At 39.6% G+C, this 19,344-nt stretch overlaps 1 protein-coding gene across 2 annotated transcripts in view; it reads right to left on the minus strand.

The window, feature by feature from the left end:
* LOC122792288 (zinc transporter 2-like) overlaps positions 1-19,344 on the minus strand; it is a 502,472-nt gene that overhangs the window by 44,728 nt on the left and 438,400 nt on the right. For both annotated transcript variants that reach the window (XM_044060060.1, XM_044060061.1), the window contains one exon: positions 10,937-11,071. In XM_044060060.1, coding sequence (XP_043915995.1) covers positions 10,937-11,071 — 135 coding nt within the window. The remainder of the gene's footprint in view (positions 1-10,936; positions 11,072-19,344) is intronic.

The following is a 19,344-nucleotide window of genomic DNA, read 5'->3' on the forward strand; positions in this document are numbered from 1 at the left end:
CATTGCCGCCTCACAGCAAGAGGTTCTCCAGTTCGATTCTCGGCTGGGGTGCCTTCTGTGCGGAGTCTGCATGTCTTCCCTGTGGTTGGGTGGGTTTTCTCCGGGTGCTCCGGTTTCCTCCCACATCCCAAAGACATGCTGTAGGTGGATTGGACACACTAAATTGGCCCTAGGTGTGAGTGTGTGGATGTGTGCGCCTTCTGTGGAAGGTTGGGCGAAGGGCTGGCAACTCGACACCATAAAACTCCACTGCCAGTGAGCGGACAGGTGATTCGCTGTGGCGACCCCTAACCGGGAAAAGCCAAAAGAAAAAGTTAATATTTGCTATTTTACCTTGTATTTTATTGTATTGTAGGAAATTTTGGAAGATTTATTAACTGTGGAACTTTTCACCTTGGCCCTCCGCTAAAAAGGGGCTGTCATGACCCAGTCAGACCTTCCCATTAAACAAATTGTAAATAAATAAAAACATTTCTGGAAATGTTCTTTAGGTTTACACATCTGCTCTAGTTTAGAAAAAAAAATAATTGCTGAATTTGCTTGGTCGGATGTAGTTAAAGAATACAGTGTCACATATAGTTCTTTTGTGACTGCATTTATTTCCTTCTGAGTATGAACTACATCTGTTCCCTCTTTTAAGTGGTGTTATAATTTTACTCCTAATCCCCACACTTACCAGTAATTATCATAAAAGCCAGTTTTTTTTTTTTTTTGAATGTTCAGCCTTGTGCAACTCCAACAAATAGACAGGGAATCCATATACGTGTGTGTATTTATGGTGGGCATAAATCCAATGAAGGTAATCAAAGCTTCAGTAAACTGACACCCTACAGCATGTCAACAGAGAAACAGACAGAAAATATTAACAGAAAAGTCCACATGGTGAAGGACAACATTGAAGCATGCTACATGCACACTGCACCCCCCCCCCACAAACCCTGCTAAATTACATACACCAACTATGAGATCGCACCAGGGATAGGACATATTCCCCTAACCCTTGTATTGCAGCAATAGCACACCAAAATAAACAGCTTTTCTGTTGACCAAAGCTAACCGGTAGGAATGCACATCATTACCACAAGTTGACCAATTAATCCAGACCCATTTTATATACATACACATACACACTATTTATATATATATATATATATATATATATATATATATATATATATATATATATATATATATATATATATAAATGAGAGGGGGAGGGAGAATCACAGAACAATGAATGACTAGTAAGAGTGAATCACAAAACATTGAATACTTCTCTCCAATTAAAAAAGCCTGTATCAGTCAATCCCAGCTACAAAGCCAAGATAGTGTCATCTTGGTAGTGGTACTCATTAGGAAACAGGTTTTTAGTGCTGTAATGTGTAGGGCTAGGATTAGGGCTGGGGTTGGCACATGAGTAGGGGGGCAGGGGAGTTTATAGTGTATATAAACCTGGTTATACAAACAGGATGAGACCCATTTTCAAATGAGGTCCAGGAGCATTGCGTGGTTAAATAACTTACTTGGAGTCACACAGCTGACAAATGGAGACACTGGAAATTGTTAGTAGCTGTCACCTTAATCATCTAATTTAACTGCCAGAATACCAGATTTTCTCTAAATGCTACCTCCTTTGAGAAGCACATTTGTCCACCCCCTTTTCTATTTCGCCTGGTAATAACTTCTCGTTTGGTCTTGGACTCCTCAATAATTTTTAGCATGTTCTGTGGCAACAAATGTTTTGACAGGAAGTGACAGCTCAGACAGTAAGTCTGAGCCCCTGTATGTTTCAGTGTGGCAGTCAACTGCATGAACAAGTCTGTGGTTGGTGGTGTAGACTGAATGGCAGTAATTTTACCAGTAAAAGGTCACCAAAACAATACGACTCTCGGTCATCTTCGACAATGTAACCATCACAAGAAGGCAAAAGAAAATGTATGCAGAAATACTGCTCCAAATGTAGAAGACAGTGTACTGCATCCTTGCATGGACGACTTATGGAGAATTGGGGTAGATGACAATTACCAGGAAAGTTCAAAGTCTATGTCTGGTACCCCCCCCCCCCCACAACACACAGGTTTTTGAGTATAGGTCTGTTCAGAAGCAACTCGTGGCTGTCCATCAAAGTTCTCCTTAGTACCTCTGATGTCTGATTGACATCACTGGGACACAGGTCACTCTGAGGGTCACATGTGACTATGAAACTATCTCCAAAATCTGTACTACTAATCTTCAGAAGGAAAGAAATACAAATGAATGCTTCCCTATACATATATCACAACTATGACACCATCCATCACTATCAATAACACTCCATAATGACTGGAATGTCTTCAGTGCCAAAATTATGGCCAACATCTCCTTGATGTTGATGTGAGGGTTTCCTTTAGCCAGAATAATTTAAGGACCTTAAATCTGTCTGATTTATCCCCACCAAGCCTTATCTGAAGCATTACTTATCCTGCATTGCTTGTGTTCAGGTGGTGAGGTCTCCCTGACTTAAGCAGTTCATGACAAACTCCTTACAGATGCAGAACAGCACTGGTATTTCCTCATCTAAGGAATACAAGTGCTGTTCATACTGGGCTTTCAGGTATCTGAACCATCTGCACATAGAGTTTCGCTAGAGATACCATCAGTATAATAAACCATGATATCAAACCCTAACCGAGCAGAAAAAACTTTTTATTAATTGAACAGTTTTCCTGGTCACCTGGTAGCTTTTATGATGTATAAACATTTATTTTAATTGGTTATATATATAACCTGAAAGACTCTGAAGAATTCCTACCATCACTGAGGTCCCACTGGACTCATTGGATGAAGGAATCCTTTGAAAACACCACCTTTTACACAGTGTTTCCAGAAGGCTTCCAAGAAGCCTGCAGATATGCTTAGCTGCCAGGATGGCTTCAACAACAAAGAAATCCCAACTACTGCATTACAAGGTGAATATTTTATCTATCCCTGCAATTCCTTCCACCATTTGAACTTGTAAGGAGGCAAATGTCCAAGTGAGCTCCTCTGGTTCTCAGGAAGGCCACCGTGGATTCCATATACTTTGAAAAACATCATGGAAACAGCAGACAATGATGCAAAATAAGCTGAAATGGTGGTCCTTATGTTCAAAGTTGAGAAATCTCCTGTGTTTAATGCATACTAGTAGGTGACTGATGAAAAACAGTAGCTGGTTGTTTGAGTAGTTCACTTTTGCAATATTAATTACATCTGGGACTTTACCAATAGCTAGCCCATACATCTGGAATGCTTAAAGAGCTTGGTTTCTTCCGCTGTTGTACCATATGCTTCTTCTTGAGCACATGCAGTGTACTAGTATAAATAGGACATTTGCCCATGGCATATTCAGATCTTTCTTGACCCAAGTTTAGCCCCATACCAAGTAGCAGACAGACTGAAAATAAACATTTATTACAGTGGTAGGCAGATGTGAAGACAAAGTGGAATTCAAGAGACCTAATACCATCTCTCTTCTGTTTGCAGACAAAAAGGGAGGGGGGCATTGAGAGTACTCACAGATGGAGTGTAAAGGGTATAGGGGGATATGACCCAGCCTTGCATGGGTGAACAGGTATGATGGTACTTCAATAATTTATTCAAACATCCACTATTCTGATAAGTTGCCTACACAATAGGCCTACGTTCTTCATTAGATCACTGTTGCAGTGCTGGAATGACTCCAAGGGCTTTGGCAAACTGGGTGGACACAGAGGAAGTGACCCCTGCTGAGGATGCTTTACAGAACAGTCTCGGTAAATTTCACTCTTGTCCTGGACTGAGTGCATTACATAGTCTTTAGTAAATGTGCAGACAGGAGACAAAGCCACAGTTCAAGACCCACCTGCAGTCTGTGACCTGCATAACCACCACAGCAGTGGCCTTTGTACTTTGAGCCTCAACTACCAGCTGTAGTCCTTTTGTTGATGTAGCAGAACTGAATACAGTGAGATAACCACTAAGATGTTGTTTGCTTTTACTTCTTCTCTACAAGAGGAATGAACTGGTCTGCCTTTCTGAAATATTTTGCCCTGTCAAGGTAAAATCTCAGTTGCCTGTGAATATCCAGGAAATGCAGGATCACCCCTATTCTGAATGAGGAAAGGTAGTAAAATAAATGGACTAAGTGTACATTCTAATATAGCCTTAGACAAGAATGATTAGTCCCAAAGCCCACTCTGCCTGTACAGAAGATAAGGAAGGGTGGGATGCACATAAGGGATGGAAGTTCTGACAGCTTCCTGGTTAAGTTAAGTGCTACCAGCAAGGTGATCTTCCAAGTCAGGAACTATAGTAAATGATGAGAAGCTGCTAGCTCAAAGGGGGCTTGATTCAGCCTATTCACTATGCAAATTAGATCTCAAGAAGAGTGCCAGTCTTTTCTTTGGTGGCCTTACGTGCGGAACTTCTTCACTGGGAACAGGATAGCGTGATGTTGCTCCAGAGGAAGAAATGCAGGCAGATACACCAGTAAGAATGGAGATGTATGCCAGTCTCCCCTTCATTGGCTAAGGTACTGGAGAAGTCCTGACCCTTACTTAACCTGCCACCAAAAGACAAATCTCTTCAACTTCCAAGACAGATGCACACTAATCAACAGGTTTTAGAGCTCTGTGTAAAAAACTTTGGAAAGCAGATAGTGAAACCCATTTACTCAGGTCAAATTCGGTTACTGGTTAGTCACTAGACTGCCTGGATGGCAGCAACTAAGAAACCTGGAAAATCTGTTGCATCTTTCAGCTTTTCCCGGTTAGGGGTCGCCACAGCGGAACTCCGGTCCGCTAATGATTGGCAGTAGATTTTTACGTGCAGAGTTGCTAGATCTGACGCACAACCTTCAATGAAGGTATGCCGCCCATTCACGCATGTCACCACACAGACGACGCTTTAACTGAGAATTGAACAGGACGTCTTACTGTGAGGCGACAGCGCTACCATAGCACCACCACCGCAGTACAAGAAATCTGGAGAAAGCTTTCTAATTTTTCTTTTTTTTTTTTTTACTTTCTCAAGAAATCTGGAGAAAGTATAAAAAAAAAAATTAGAAAGGGAGAAGAAAGCATTCTGGTGGGGAAGAGCCCTGCACTTCAGGTTTCAGCCTCAGTACAGGAGATGGCTTTCATTAATTTACAGGAAAAATATATGCATTCAGAGGTGTTTAAAATAAGTGAGATACTAGAGAAATACGTAAAGTCAAATGGCAAAAGCTGGAAAGAATGGAACCTGAAAATGAAATGATGGAAAGACTGGCTGAATACAAGGCTTCTCAAGAACTGTTTAAAAAACCTAACAGGTCATGCAGAGAAAAGTTGATATTTTGCTGTATGAAAGAAACTGGAAGAAACAGGGTGCATTAAGTTTATAAAAGTACAAATAAGCAACTGAACTGGTATATCACAACATGATATTAGTAGAAAGGGAACATTGTGCCTCTGCTCTAAACATGGACATGAAAAAGAAGCCAATACCTATAATAGTAAAGATTCAGTCTTATTAACAGGAGGAGATGCTCATGACAAAAGTTATGGCAGAAGAATAAAATATCAGCTAGATATACCAGACTATTCGTGGAAAATGATTAACTATACCAGACAAAATAGAAGCAAGTTGATCCCTGGAGTCAGAGGGTGTCGAGGCAGGGATGAGAGTCAAGTTGCTATATCCAGCAGTCTTCAGAATATACTTTTTTTAGTAGTAGTAAAGACATGCTTTGATGCAGAGTAGGTGAAGAAACAGTTTATCCAGCAAAATGTAAGGTCAGCAAGTTGAAAGGGATACCAATTCTCATTCAATGGTACAGCCTACAGACAGAATTTGCCAATAAAACCTTTTCCAATGTTCTAAAAGAAAATGATTGTGTGACAGAAAAAAGCAACAGAAGCAGACAAGAATAAACAAGGAATAGATTGGATTTGAATCAGAGATCTGTGATGGCTGATCGAGAAGAGGACAGTGAGAATCTGAAAGTAGGAAAAACAGGCAAGTTGCAAAGGGATTTCTATAAAATGCAGTTTGGACCTAGAGCTATGCTTCTACAAGTTGAGGAAAGAATGGAAAAACAAAGACTGGAAGTTTGCTGATTTTTAAACTGGGTTGTGGAATATAAAATAGAATTTTCCCCTTGTCATTAATATTTGGAAAGATAATGAAAGACGTAAAGAAGGAATTGTAAGTAAAGTTTCCTTTCTTTCTCAGTAATGTGTCTAAAGTGTAAGTAAACTTTTTTTTTCTTAGTAATACATGTATAACAAATGCATTGATGTCAAATGTGTGTTATATTGTAGTTATGTACAAATGCACGGGTATTCTAAATGTGACATGGAGGGGAATTCCCATCAGTGACCATTGTCAAAGCTAGGAAAAAAATAGGCATGTACTTTTTTTTAAGTATCTATATAAAAAACAAACTTTTATTACTTTAAGTGACAGGTAGTTCAGTGAAAACAAATGGGTCTGCAAAACTGACGAGAACACAGAGGCACTGGAAGCTGTTGAAGACTGGGGGTGGGAAGTGGAGGGTGAGAGGAGCATTTAGTGATCTAAAAAGTGCAATTTTTTTAAATTATTTACTACCACAATATAGGTTCAGTTGGAGGACATTGTAAGCTTAGCCAATTTCCCTTTTGTTTCTTGAATTAACATTTCCTGATTGGTCTTACCTATCCCATGGCTGATAATTGTATATTAGCCCTAGTGAGAATAACTGTGATCATACCATAGATAATTTGAGGGGATCCATGTAAGAGATGCAGCATTTAGGAACTGCCTCTATCCATTAGTGGCACGAGGGGCAATCCTGGGTACATTTTCTATTACCCATCCTTAGATCCAAGTTACATTTGAATATGGACAGGTATGAGCTTGAACGGACAGTCTGTTCTGAACAGTGGTAGGCTCTGTGATATATATCCATCTTTCCACAACATTCAGTTGAGATACCTGGGCTGAGTATTTCTGATGCCATTTGACTTGCTGATGTTCAGTAGGTCCATCACTGTTCAGTGGGAGGATGCTTTGCATGCCAGATAGAGGTCACCTCTAAGCAGTCTGTAGGATACTGAGTATAGTGATGAATCTTTGAGGTGGTCCTCGCAAGACCTGTTGTTTAAGACTATCATTTTAGTAAGGTATCTCTGTGGGTACTCTAATTGTTTCATCGGTCTGGACATATACATGCCAAAGTGGGCATTATACAAAATGACTGACCTAATGAGGGCTTTGTAAAGAGGGACAATAACACTCTAGATCTAGTCACAATCAATTTGTTTATAAGCTGTGAATTACAGAAAGACTTTATGACTCTGGGCACCTGTTGGTCAAAAGTTAGGTCACTATACACACAAGTTCCCAAATGCCAAACAACTGGGTCACTTCTCAGGTGGGACTGTCAATTTAGCAGTTCCCTGGAGTACATGACTTCCCAAAGGATAGGATAACGTATTTTTTGGAGATTAGTTTCAGTTCATGATTCTGGCACCAGTTATTGTTTGGGATAAACCTTCCTGCATGATGGTTAAGTCATTTGAGGATTCAATAGCTGCTCATAGCTTGCAGTCATCTCGAACAGTCTGCAAAAACCCTTTGGTATTTCCCTTCACTTTTCAGATGTATATGCCAAAGAGAAAAAAGCCTCAGCACCGAACCCTGGGGGACTACATTGGTGACTGGTCCTCTTTGTAAAGGTAACTTGGGTCCACAATCCATAGAACTGCACTGATGTTCAACGATGACTGTTATTGTTGTTGTGTCTTTCGGCTTTTCCCAGTTAGGAGTCGCCACAGTGGAACTCCGGTCCGCTAATGATTGGCAGTAGATTTTTACGTGCCGAGTTGCCAGCTCTGACACACAACCTTCAACAAAGGTACGCCCATTCACGCACGTCTCCACACAAAAGACGCTTTAGCTGAGAATCGAACAGGACAACGTCTTACTGTGAGGCAACAATGCTACTGCAGCACCACCACCGCAGTTCCAATGATGGCTATTAATTATTAAAATAACCATGAAAAACAAACTTAAAACAAAACAAGCGCTTTCTTTTCTTTATTCTCAAACAGAACTAAAGTACTTTTTTTTTTTTTTTTTTTTACAACTGACACTTCGTTGTTTCATTCCAACTTCTGATCATTTTATAGTAAACAGTACAAAATACCAGAGATGCATCATTGTTAAATGGGACCCTAGGCAGGGTAATAGATTGGGCCCACCCCCAGAGCATCACCTCTTGCAGCAACCTCCTACCACTCCAGCAGCACCCCCTCTCCAGCCACTCCAGTGATCCATTACTTGGCTATTTCTCCTCAATTACCATAAACACCATTCAAACCTGTCAGCATGCATACTGTTTTCTTATTTACTTCTACGATTACAGATATTGAAATAAAATACCACAAATCAAACACTGACAGCCATTTGCTACACAAAATACAGTCTCGCAATGAAAACAGATTTAGCATGAGCAGTAAACTTCTCTGCCCTTGAAACTGACATTCATTGAAACAGCATGAAAAGCCACATTCATTTTGCATCTGGCTAGTGGAGGACTAAGCTTACCTCTGGGCTGTTTTCAAACAATAGGCTCCTTACACATTTTTATGGCCATGCGTACATGTATGCATTCTTTGATTCACCTTCCTGATTGTATTAAATTATATTTAATATGTATAATACAGCACAGTTGTTAGAGCATGTTTTAAATGTGTTGTTTTGAACATTTTTCCAGTAAGCAGTGAAACAAAATTTGTGAACCAATGACAAAACTGCCTAATTCAGAACATTTCCATCATAAAAGTCTTCTCAAACTTCTGTCGTTACAATCCACCAATATCAGTAAATATGCATAATCTCTGCAGAAGTAAAAGTCATCTAAATAATCCCACATTAAAGGGTTCTGTAACTAATCAAGAGGTTGCTGCTAGCAAACAACTTTATATTTCATTGTTCATCTGCAAATAAAGTGCCTGTTGCCCTTGAAGAATTACCTAGGTTGCATTAAAAATAAGCTAGTAATATTGCAATTCGAAATGGATGGCAAACCGATAACTGGTTCATAGTTACTAGATAACGCCTCCAAAGGAGGACATTCACAGGACTGCAGCATCCACTCCCTTTAAAGTACAACACAGCACACTATCAGCAATCCATCTGCATACTGTGGGAGTAGAACACGCAGCCGTCTGCATCAAAAGCAAGTATACTACCTGTTGTGCTACTAACAATGCAAACAGACTTGGCATAATCAGCACTAAACTTCTCTTCCCCTGAAGCTCTCAATTCCTTGTTAAAATCCACTTGATACTCAGCTAAATCTCTCAACTTTGCAGCACAAGAAATCTGGAAAAAAGGCCAAATTTTATTGGGGGGAAAGGCCCAAAACCAGGGACGCATTTTAAACATTATACTTAGAAACTTGCTAGAATAAAATGAGTGAATTCAGTTCTCACTGAGTTGCCAGAAAACTACAACAAAAATAAGAGACAAATATTCTGTGAAAATCTAGACAGTTGAAAGCCATCTACTCAACTCCTTGAATCATAAGTGGTGGTATGGGTACAGAATTCAGGCTCTTGTTCCCAAGGTACAGGGTTTGACCCAGAGTAACACTAACCACCAGGTATACCTAAACTGGGGCATTTCTCACACACACACACACACACACACACACACACACACACACACACACACACACACACACACACACACACACAGAGCAAAACCACAAATCAGCAGCATAAAAAGCTATACCCCCCCCCCAGTAAAACCACAAAACATTAGCATAAAAAGCTACAACCCCCTTCAGGTAACAACTAATGTGAGTGAAAACTCTCCTTACAAGGAAGCAGCAAAAACACTTGGGGAACAATAATCAGGCAGCATATGTGAGCATATAACTAATTTGATCAAGCAAACTCCTTAAAAGCTGTACCTGTACTGTGACTTAGTTTAAAATTGCGTGGGTGGCAGGAATGCACGCACACACGCATAGACGTATGGGACCATTCTAAAGAACAATCCACAGGTCCTCACTTAAAGAAGAAGCTGCCACCATGGTCTTGCAGCTGTAAAAGTGTGTGTGTGTGTATGAGGGGGGGCTCCTCCCCCCTCGCTCTATGGTTCCGGTGCCCTTGAGACAACACAAGCAGATGCATTTCTGCTAGCAATAACCACCTCAGCATGAATCATAAAGCAAAACCTTTTCATTTAATAAGAGCCAAGGCACTTTTTCTTAAGGCTATGTATGATTCAGTTAATTGGGAGTCTGCAAGTTGTTTTTCTTATCTGGGAAGGAAGCTGAGATGTGACAAGAAAGGATGGAACACATGCTGTAACATGTGTTGTCAGCTTGACTAAACCTAACTTTTAGAATGAGCGATCCCTGTGGATACAGCTATCTGAAGCATCTGCCTATATATGGCAGGGTAATTTTCCTTTTTGTAAACTGTATATAGCTGTGTGTTATGAGTTAAAAAGGTTTGGGATTTAAAAATAATAATTACACAGTTTTTGCTTTTTTAAATGTTTTTACTGAAATGAAAAGTCTGGGAAAATATGACAGGTGTCTAAATAGAGTTAAGAAGCTGCAATTGCATGCAAGGCCAGACACGAATCTATGCATGCAAGTTGGAAAAATGTATTCAATAAAATTGTCACAAAATATGTGCAAGTAAATAGCATCTTACCAGGGTAAAAAAGGATAAATATTAGGGCATATAAATAACCTCTTTTTCTAGAGACAATGCTCTTACTTGGAATGAAGCCAATTTTTAGTGAAATCCCAGGAAGAAATGTTCCAAATGCATGTCTTTGAAAACTTTTTACATCATAAAAAAATGGCACCTCTGGCAAACCCAGTGGGCATGCAACATATTACATTAAGGATTTGGTTATTACTCCAATCATCCAGCACCACACAGATACTTACCGATGGTAACATGAACAGACAGCACTGGCTGATTCATTGTTAGAGCCCAAATGTGCAAGCCATGCATAGCTTTCACTCCTTTTACGGATAATAATGTATCTCTGACTTCATTGAATTCTACCCCTTGAGGTGTGCCTAAACAGAAAAAAAAATTAGTCATTCAGCATACACAAACATGCAAAACAGATGTACGGTAATAAAAAATAGATGGATTCAATAGTGAACCAATGTACAACTGCAAAATGTTAGTAATAGATAAAAACGGCTGCTCCGATAAAAATTAAAAAAAATTGCACCTCAAAAATCACATTTGAAATCAATAAAAAATAAAAATATTAAACATCCACAGGAAAACAAGGCAGAAGTACCACTTTAAAATACTCATCACAGCTGAAGTAATAAATTACAGAATGAGAGCCTGTATAGAAAGAGTTAATTTATTCTACATGCTTGCTCAAAATATAGAGCTTGGTATACTGCTAGAAAAAGGCCATTTTCAAAACTCAGCACTTGACAAATTTCAGTACTTCTGGCATAATCAGATAATGAACCGTATCTTGTAGCCCTAGGTTTGTCTGTCTTGACCTGCAGTATGTCATTCTGATTAGCCCTGTAGAGATATACTTCTATTACTTGGGCTTAACCTGTTTAATAAATGGATACAAAAAACACATGCAAATGCATGCAAAGATGCAGTGAAATTCAGAGTCCTCAATATATAAGAAAGCCTGACTGCAATCACAGAGTCCTCATTATATAGTTTCGCATTAACAGAATATTGCAATCTGCACATGATGCACACAAAGGCAGACTGCACACACGACCACCATGCAAACACTACACAAAAATGCAAAGTATACATTAACACTGAAGATGCACAAAGAACTACTGGTTGACAACTCTACAACTTTAGGAATTGGCATATAAGTCACAGCTTCACTTGAATAATGCTCTAAAAGCAATTCCAGTGTTAGTGGTACAGAGTACAACTGTGTGTGGAGCTCACCATAGCAGTAGATATCCAAGAGCAGAGAGGGCTACAGTCACATTCCACATGATGGGCTTTCTGCTACAGCCAGACATCTGTTCCAGCTGTACCTACAGAGCATGCCTTCTTCCCTGAACTAGGTTACTTTTCAAGCTAAGAGCATCAGACAGACCTAAGTGTAATGCAGAATGTAGCCTTAGTGTCTCTTTTACTGTACCTGAGAAGCCACCAGCAAATGTGCTTTTATCCTCCAATATGCAGAAAAAAAGAGAGTCTGACAATCAGCAAAAAGAGCACCCTTTCCCCTAGCAGGGTATTACCTCTCTGCACACAACAAAGGATACCTTCACTTTATGCAGTACTATTGGGCCCCAGAAGTATAGTTTGGGTACGGTTGCTTACTTGAACTTCACCCTGGAACTCAAAATCCCCCCCTCCCCATAGCACCTTTAATTCTGAGCTGTTCTGATGCATCAGAATCACTAAATTTATTATATTTTAGTATGTTTTTCTTTCAATGACTGTCATGATGCCTGCTATATTAACATGATCTGATTATACTGCTTCATGTTATTATTCTCAGAAACCATTTCAAATCCCCACTGTAACAGTCGTGCTAGACAGGCCAGACAGAAGGAAGTGTTTTTTATTCTTATTCTTCTTTCCACTGACAGAATGGCAGTAGTGCGAGTCACAGGCATCTTATAGAACATTACTGTTAACATTTTTCCATAAATGGCCCTCATACATGTTTTTTCAGAGCTTCTTTTAAGCTATTCATAGTAGTTCTACAAAAATAGCTAAATTGCAGTATTTTTGTAGTGTTGCAAGTACTTTCAAATCCTCTTACCACACTTTCTGAGGGGTTAAAGCTCTGACTGTTGTAAATACAGTTTTCTTGATCATATGTTAATTCAAAAATCTTGTAAGGAAGGGTCTTGCAAATTAATTCTGGTATTGTCTAGCGAATGCAGTGGGAAGTGTCCATAGCTGATGCAGAGGTTAAGGTTTTGAGCTGTAGTTCCTATTGTACAGGTTTTGATTCCCTCAGCCCTCACTTTGCCAGTATGACTTTGAGCAAGTCACTTAACCAGACATTGTTCCCAAGTCACCCCTGAAAAAGGATTGTGTGCGCAGTGGGTGTGCCTGGTTAACAAACAGGATTATAAGAAAATCACTAATTGCGTAACATAGACCTTAAGCAATTCTGAAATGCAGTAAATTGGCTAATAAAACTGGAAATAAATTCCTAACCAAATTAGTCAGCCCCTATGAAATCACCCACAAATTCAATAAGCACTATACTAATGCAGCCCCAACTCTCAAATCACAATATCTAGGAATCAAATCCACAAATAGCTTCTTCAGTCAAACCACTCCACAACCAATAAACCAAAATCTCAATAACTCCTCAAGCCCAACTGTCAAAGGAAAAAACTTCAAAGACCAATACACGTAAGGTTCAGTTAAAGCACTTTAATTTACTTGCAGCAAGGAGACAAAAGCATGCAAATACAAGGATTTGTCTAACTACTAACAGGAAGTATGTTCATTCTTATACTGTTTTACAAGACATGGCCTTCTAAGCTGACGTAATCAAACACAACTTTAAGTATTGTACTACAGCAGGTGTTACTTCAGATTTTCTGCTTACATGACTAGATTTGTGAGAAACTTTTAGAAAAACAACCTGGTCTTGATGACCAGTACTTCATTTACAAGCGTCTGTTGTACACTGTTACTTTTCAAGGTACTTTTCTAATACAGATACAAGCAAATGCTGACTGCAGTTCATATTTTCAAGCAGGCTTTGTCCTAATTATCTGTTATTTCTACAGCTGTGTATGTTTTCATAACACAGCGGAACTTCTTGTCTAAGTTTCATACAAACAGTATTGTTCTATTCATTATTTTCATAGCGCAAGCAGAAATCATATGCTTCTCAGTAAATTTCCAAGGCACAAGCAAGATTTTAGCTAATAATACAAGGTCAGAAAGCATCTGCAGTTTGTACAGATTTATGCAGTATGAAATAGAATAAATGAAATAGAATAAATGTGTTAACCCTTTTCATGTTCTGAATGCACTAAGCATATTACTAATACACACATTAATACATAGTTTTCTAACACCAATAAATGTTAACTCATTTCTATTCTCACTCGAATTAAAACAAACCGCATTCACTCCAAACAACCTACCAGCACAAGTCCTCAACCTGGGAGCCAATATACTATAAGCTATATGAATTCTGACAGTGATTTGTATCCCCATAATTTGGGAACTGTAAGTCACCCCACTTCATAAAGGATGCATCTCATCTGAGTTGTCAAACTACTATAATCTCTCTCAAATGTACTAGAAAGGCATATATTTAAACAAGTCATAACCTAATTACATGAAAAATACACCATCTCCAACTCATTGTGACTTTAGACCAGTTTAAAACTAACCCTGCCCAACAGAATTTCTAAATATAGCCTACTAGAATCACAATTACAGAGAGCTGGTCCCCCCTATTTTTAGATTTATCTAAAGTTTTTGATATCATTTCATGTGAACTACAATACAACTTAATTTTTAAATCATTTCATTTTCAGCCACAACACAATAAAATGTTTCACTAGTTATCTGACTCAATGAATATTGATACTCACTCCACACAAACAGAACTGAAAATCCAAGCAAAATGCTTAGGGGTTAAAACAGAGAAATATCTATAAACTCAGACTTCTTTAGGTCGTCATTAGGTGCTGTCAATTCGACTGACTTATGGAGACTCATAGATGGTTTCTCTAGTTTCCAGTCTTCACAGAGCCTAGTAAGGGCCAACAGTGACATTTCATGTCTACTGTCACAGTGTCAAGCCAACATATCAGCAGTCTTCCCCCTCTTACATTGGCCACTTACCATACCAATCATAGAGTCTTTCTCCACTAATGATTTCCTTCTAATAGTGTGTCCAAAATAGGATAGCTTAAGCCTTGACATTTGAACTTCCAAAGAACTTGGGTTGGATCTTGGCAATGAATGACTGATTCATTCTAAGAGCAGCCCATGGGATTTGGGGTACTTTACACCAACACCACAATACAAAGGCATTGATCTTATTCCTCTCCGATTGTCCAGCTTTTGCAACAATTTGATGCCGTTGAGAAAAAGATGGTTTGAGCTAATCTGATCATCAGGTGAAAAGAGGTTTCTACATTTAAACACCTTTCCCAAACTTTGCATTGCTGCTCTGCAGATACATAGATGCTGCTGAATTTCCACGGTACTTGTTGATTCTACAGTAATGAATGACCCAAGAACACTGAAGTTATTCCGATATTCTTTGGCTTTTTCTTAGAACCATCTTACATTTGCTATTATAGCTTCTGTTCCTTTTCCCTTTTGGAATACAAAAAAAAAAAAGAGACCAAGTAGCTTGAATGACAACAAACTATTTTGATTTAAAAACGCAAGTTAAGTGGCTTCATCAATTAGTGAAATCCTCAGAACCCTTCATAAAATAATCCCATCCCAGTATAACGAAATAAAAAGCCTGGATTGTGACACTACTATGAAACTATGCAATCATAGTTTAAAAATACCTTTCAGTCACTGGTGAGTAAGAGGAAGAATCAACCAATGCATTTAAAAGCAATAATAAATATTCATGACGTAAACCAAATAGAAAGCCCTCCAGTCACAAACAAGTACGAGAAAGCCCCACCAATGCAGTTAAAGGCAACATTAAATGTGCATAAAATGAACCAGTGAGCAATCATGCAGTTACAATAAAAATTCACAAAGATCTAAACAAGATGGATAAATCATATTGACAAATTGTTTCATAACTTAGATGCCCTATGCTTTAATCTACTGGAGACAGAAATTTCATCATTAAGACCAGGATGATTGGTAGCATCGAGCCTGAGATGCCAAATCGTCTCACTGTGTAGCAGATGGTTTTGCCAATCACCAGCAAAAGGGTCACAAACAATTTTTTCTAGTACACCAAATTTGAACTTGATACTGACAAACTAAAGCATGCCTAGCAAGAGCACTCTTTGGTAACGCTGCAAGTATGTTGATAAATCCTTTTAAGTGAGTTGTTCATTTTACCAGTGTAATACTAATTTATTTTATTAAAATAAGCAATACCTCAAAAGCAATTTTAAACCCCTTTACTAAATTTATAAATTAAAATATAAGCAATCATACATTAACAGAAAACTAACCATATTAACATTTTTCTATTTACATACATTGTACATCACATAACTTTTTCTTATATTTAGTCCAACACTAGATAAAACTGCTGAATTCCTACATTCTCCTTAAACCTCTCTCAACATTATCCTGCACATAGTTCCCACAATTCCATTCATTTCTATGCAACTGGGTCCTTCCTTTTTTTAAAGATTCCTCTTACATTTCTTTCATCTCTTTCATAATACTCAATACTTCAAATACAGTTGGCGTAAACGTGGACTGTTTTTCAAGTAATTGCTTTTTTGGCAGCCAGCAGAACAAAACTTAAGACCTCACCATGTCTAGGCTATACAGATCCTGTGTTCAGGCTCAAAAGAATCATTTCCTTAGTTACTGCCATTTGTTCACCCAATATTTACAGAATATTCTAAGGAATTTTAAAAATCTGCCAAATTACACTCTTCAAACAAGTTCCTAGTTACCATTTTCGTCCCACCATTTGCAATCTATTTGAGGAAAAATCCTGTGAAGTCTCTCTGGGGTGTGCAAACATATCCATGCAAATATCTTAAACCTTCTGGACTTTGTTGCATACTTGGAAGCCATACATACACCATCCTATTGTTCTCTTGTAAATTGCTTTTCCAGTTTCTCTTCCCAATCTTTTCTAATCTCCACTGACTTGACTGCTATAGTTAGCATGCAATAGTTTATATATGCCCTAATTACTATCCCTTTAACAGTAGCTTCTGCTCTAGATTCAACTAAAAACAATACCAGAGACTAACTTAAAATTCCCCTATCCCTTTCTCTCTACCTATATACCCAGATATCAGTTCCTGGTAAGGAAGACAATCCCCGGGATTCATGAAGCTTGCGCCAGGTGCAGGCGTAGCGTTGGTGTTCCAACACCAAATGTAGCCGGCGAGTGATCCAGGTACAAGCAGTTTCCACATGCACTACCTGAGTACGCTACACCCACACACCTCCTGGCCCCTGTATGCCAATTACCCCCAGTTGTAGCAGTGTAGCATGCAAATGAAGGTATTTAGTGATCCAGAAAGTGGTGCAGGCATTGTGTAACCATGCAGAAATGTAAACCGTAAAAAACGGTTTACATTATTGCAAACATAAAATCGGAGCCATGACAGCTGGCCAAACATGTACTATATCGTTAATATATGCCAATTGCTAAATATATAGCCACTGGCATAAAAAAATGTACAAAATATAAAAACATTTCATTTAATTTTTTGCACTATCGCGAAGTTTAAGTGTAGGGCAGCGGCAGTGGTGCGCAAACCTGAGTGCAAGAAATATAGAAAAATATAGAATAAAACTGCAATGCAACACATATTATGATTTTCCCATAATAGTCAATGGCAGGCATGGTACACCACACCATGGTGCAAGGTTGCTAAGGGGCTGTGACAGTGTTTTGTGCGCAACTAGGAATTAGTAGGCAATGCCATGTAAATGAGAGGAGTAATAGTGAATCACAGATTCCCCGCTGGTGTAAGGATGCACCTTACAAAGTAGCATTATAACACCGAGGTGTGCCCTTGAGATAAAGATGATATCAAGAGAGGGGTGTGTCACCTTTGCTGTAAGCACACTGGAGCATTGCTAATCCAGTTTGCCCATAGCTACGCAAAGTTGCAGGATAGGGGTGTGTCGAACTGGCTACAGCTTTGCTTAGCTGTGAGTACACAAGGTAACAGAGTATGCATGTGAACGGAGATGAAAACGCACTTAAACCCGGTAAATGGGTTTGCACGACGCTCACCTGAGCTAGGAAGGATATAGGAAAGAAATAAGGAAATGCTGCAGCAGGGAAATCAGAGTACAAATGACAAACACCTAGGAACCTACAGTGGGCCACTGACAACAGCTAGCAAGGCTGCAAGCAGCTACCTGCAGAACAGGAAAGGGGAGGGGCTGTACTGCAAAGAAAACAGTAAAGTGTAACAGCAGAACAAAGCGGATTTGCAGTATATCAGCTATAAGACACATTTTGCAACACATGACTGGGTAGGGAAAGTACAAACCAAGAAAGACAGCAGGTGGATGCAAGCCTGATAATGGGAGGGGATCCAGGTTTAAAAGTGAATTAAGGGCAACAGATTAATCAAGGCAGGCAAGCATAATTCCACACTAAAGGCCCCACACTTGCAGTACTCACTGTAAAACCCATAATTAAGATAACCTGCAGCTGGAATTGCCGATACACACCCAATGACATTAGTAGCATCCATAGCAAAATCGTATAAAGTGAGAAAGCACCGCACACACACTTGTGTATTCCCATACACACTGCACCATTGGTGTATACAGACGGGGAACTTTTAGTATGTACATGTTAGGAGCTGCCATAGCTTTGATCCACCAGCATGTGTTGGAGACTGAGGGTGGTGTGGAGGATGATGCACACAACTACCTCAGGCACCAGAGGAGAAGAACAGTGTTCAGACCCAGGGTAACCTACCAGAGGCTACATGATCTGGAGATAGTAGAGCATTACAGGGTGGACAGGGACAACCTACAGCAACTTGTGGAGCTGTGCCAGCCACACCTCAGAGCCAGAACAAACAGAGGGGAACCCATCCCAGTGGATACGAAGGTATGTGCAAGCCTGAGAATACTAGCTACAGGTACCTTTCAAAGGCCAACTGGGGATATCATGGGGATTTCACAGGCATCAGCATCCAGGGTACTTCACCAATTCCTGGATGCCATGTTACCACATGCCAATGAGAACATATACTTCCCCTGAATGCAGGAGGAGTTGGCCAGCAATATGAGTCTCTTCCACCGTGTGGCAGAATACCTGGAGGTACCGAGTGCAATAGACAGCACGCACATACACATCAAGTCACCACCCAGTGAGCAGGGTAGGTGCTACATAAACCACAAGGGATACCCCTCCATCACTTGCCAGGTTGTGTGCAATGCCCAGGGCATTATCATGAATGTGTGCGCTGGAAGCTATCACGACTCCCACATCTGGCATGCCTCACAGCTGTATCAGGTATTTGCCAGGGGGGGACATCCCATATGGCCACCTGGTGGGGGATGCTGGCTATGCACTGGAATCGTGGATGAGGACTTCCATCAGAAATGCGCACACACCCCTGCAGGAAGGCCATAATGAGGCACAAGCACAAACCAGAATCATCATAGAGCATGTGTTTGGGATGCTTAAATCACAGTTCCATTGCTTGGA

Source organism: Protopterus annectens, chromosome 1.part2 (genome assembly GCF_019279795.1).
Source record: "Protopterus annectens isolate FY-2018-M chromosome 1.part2, PAN1.0, whole genome shotgun sequence".
Classification (NCBI taxonomy): domain Eukaryota; kingdom Metazoa; phylum Chordata; order Ceratodontiformes; family Protopteridae; genus Protopterus; species Protopterus annectens.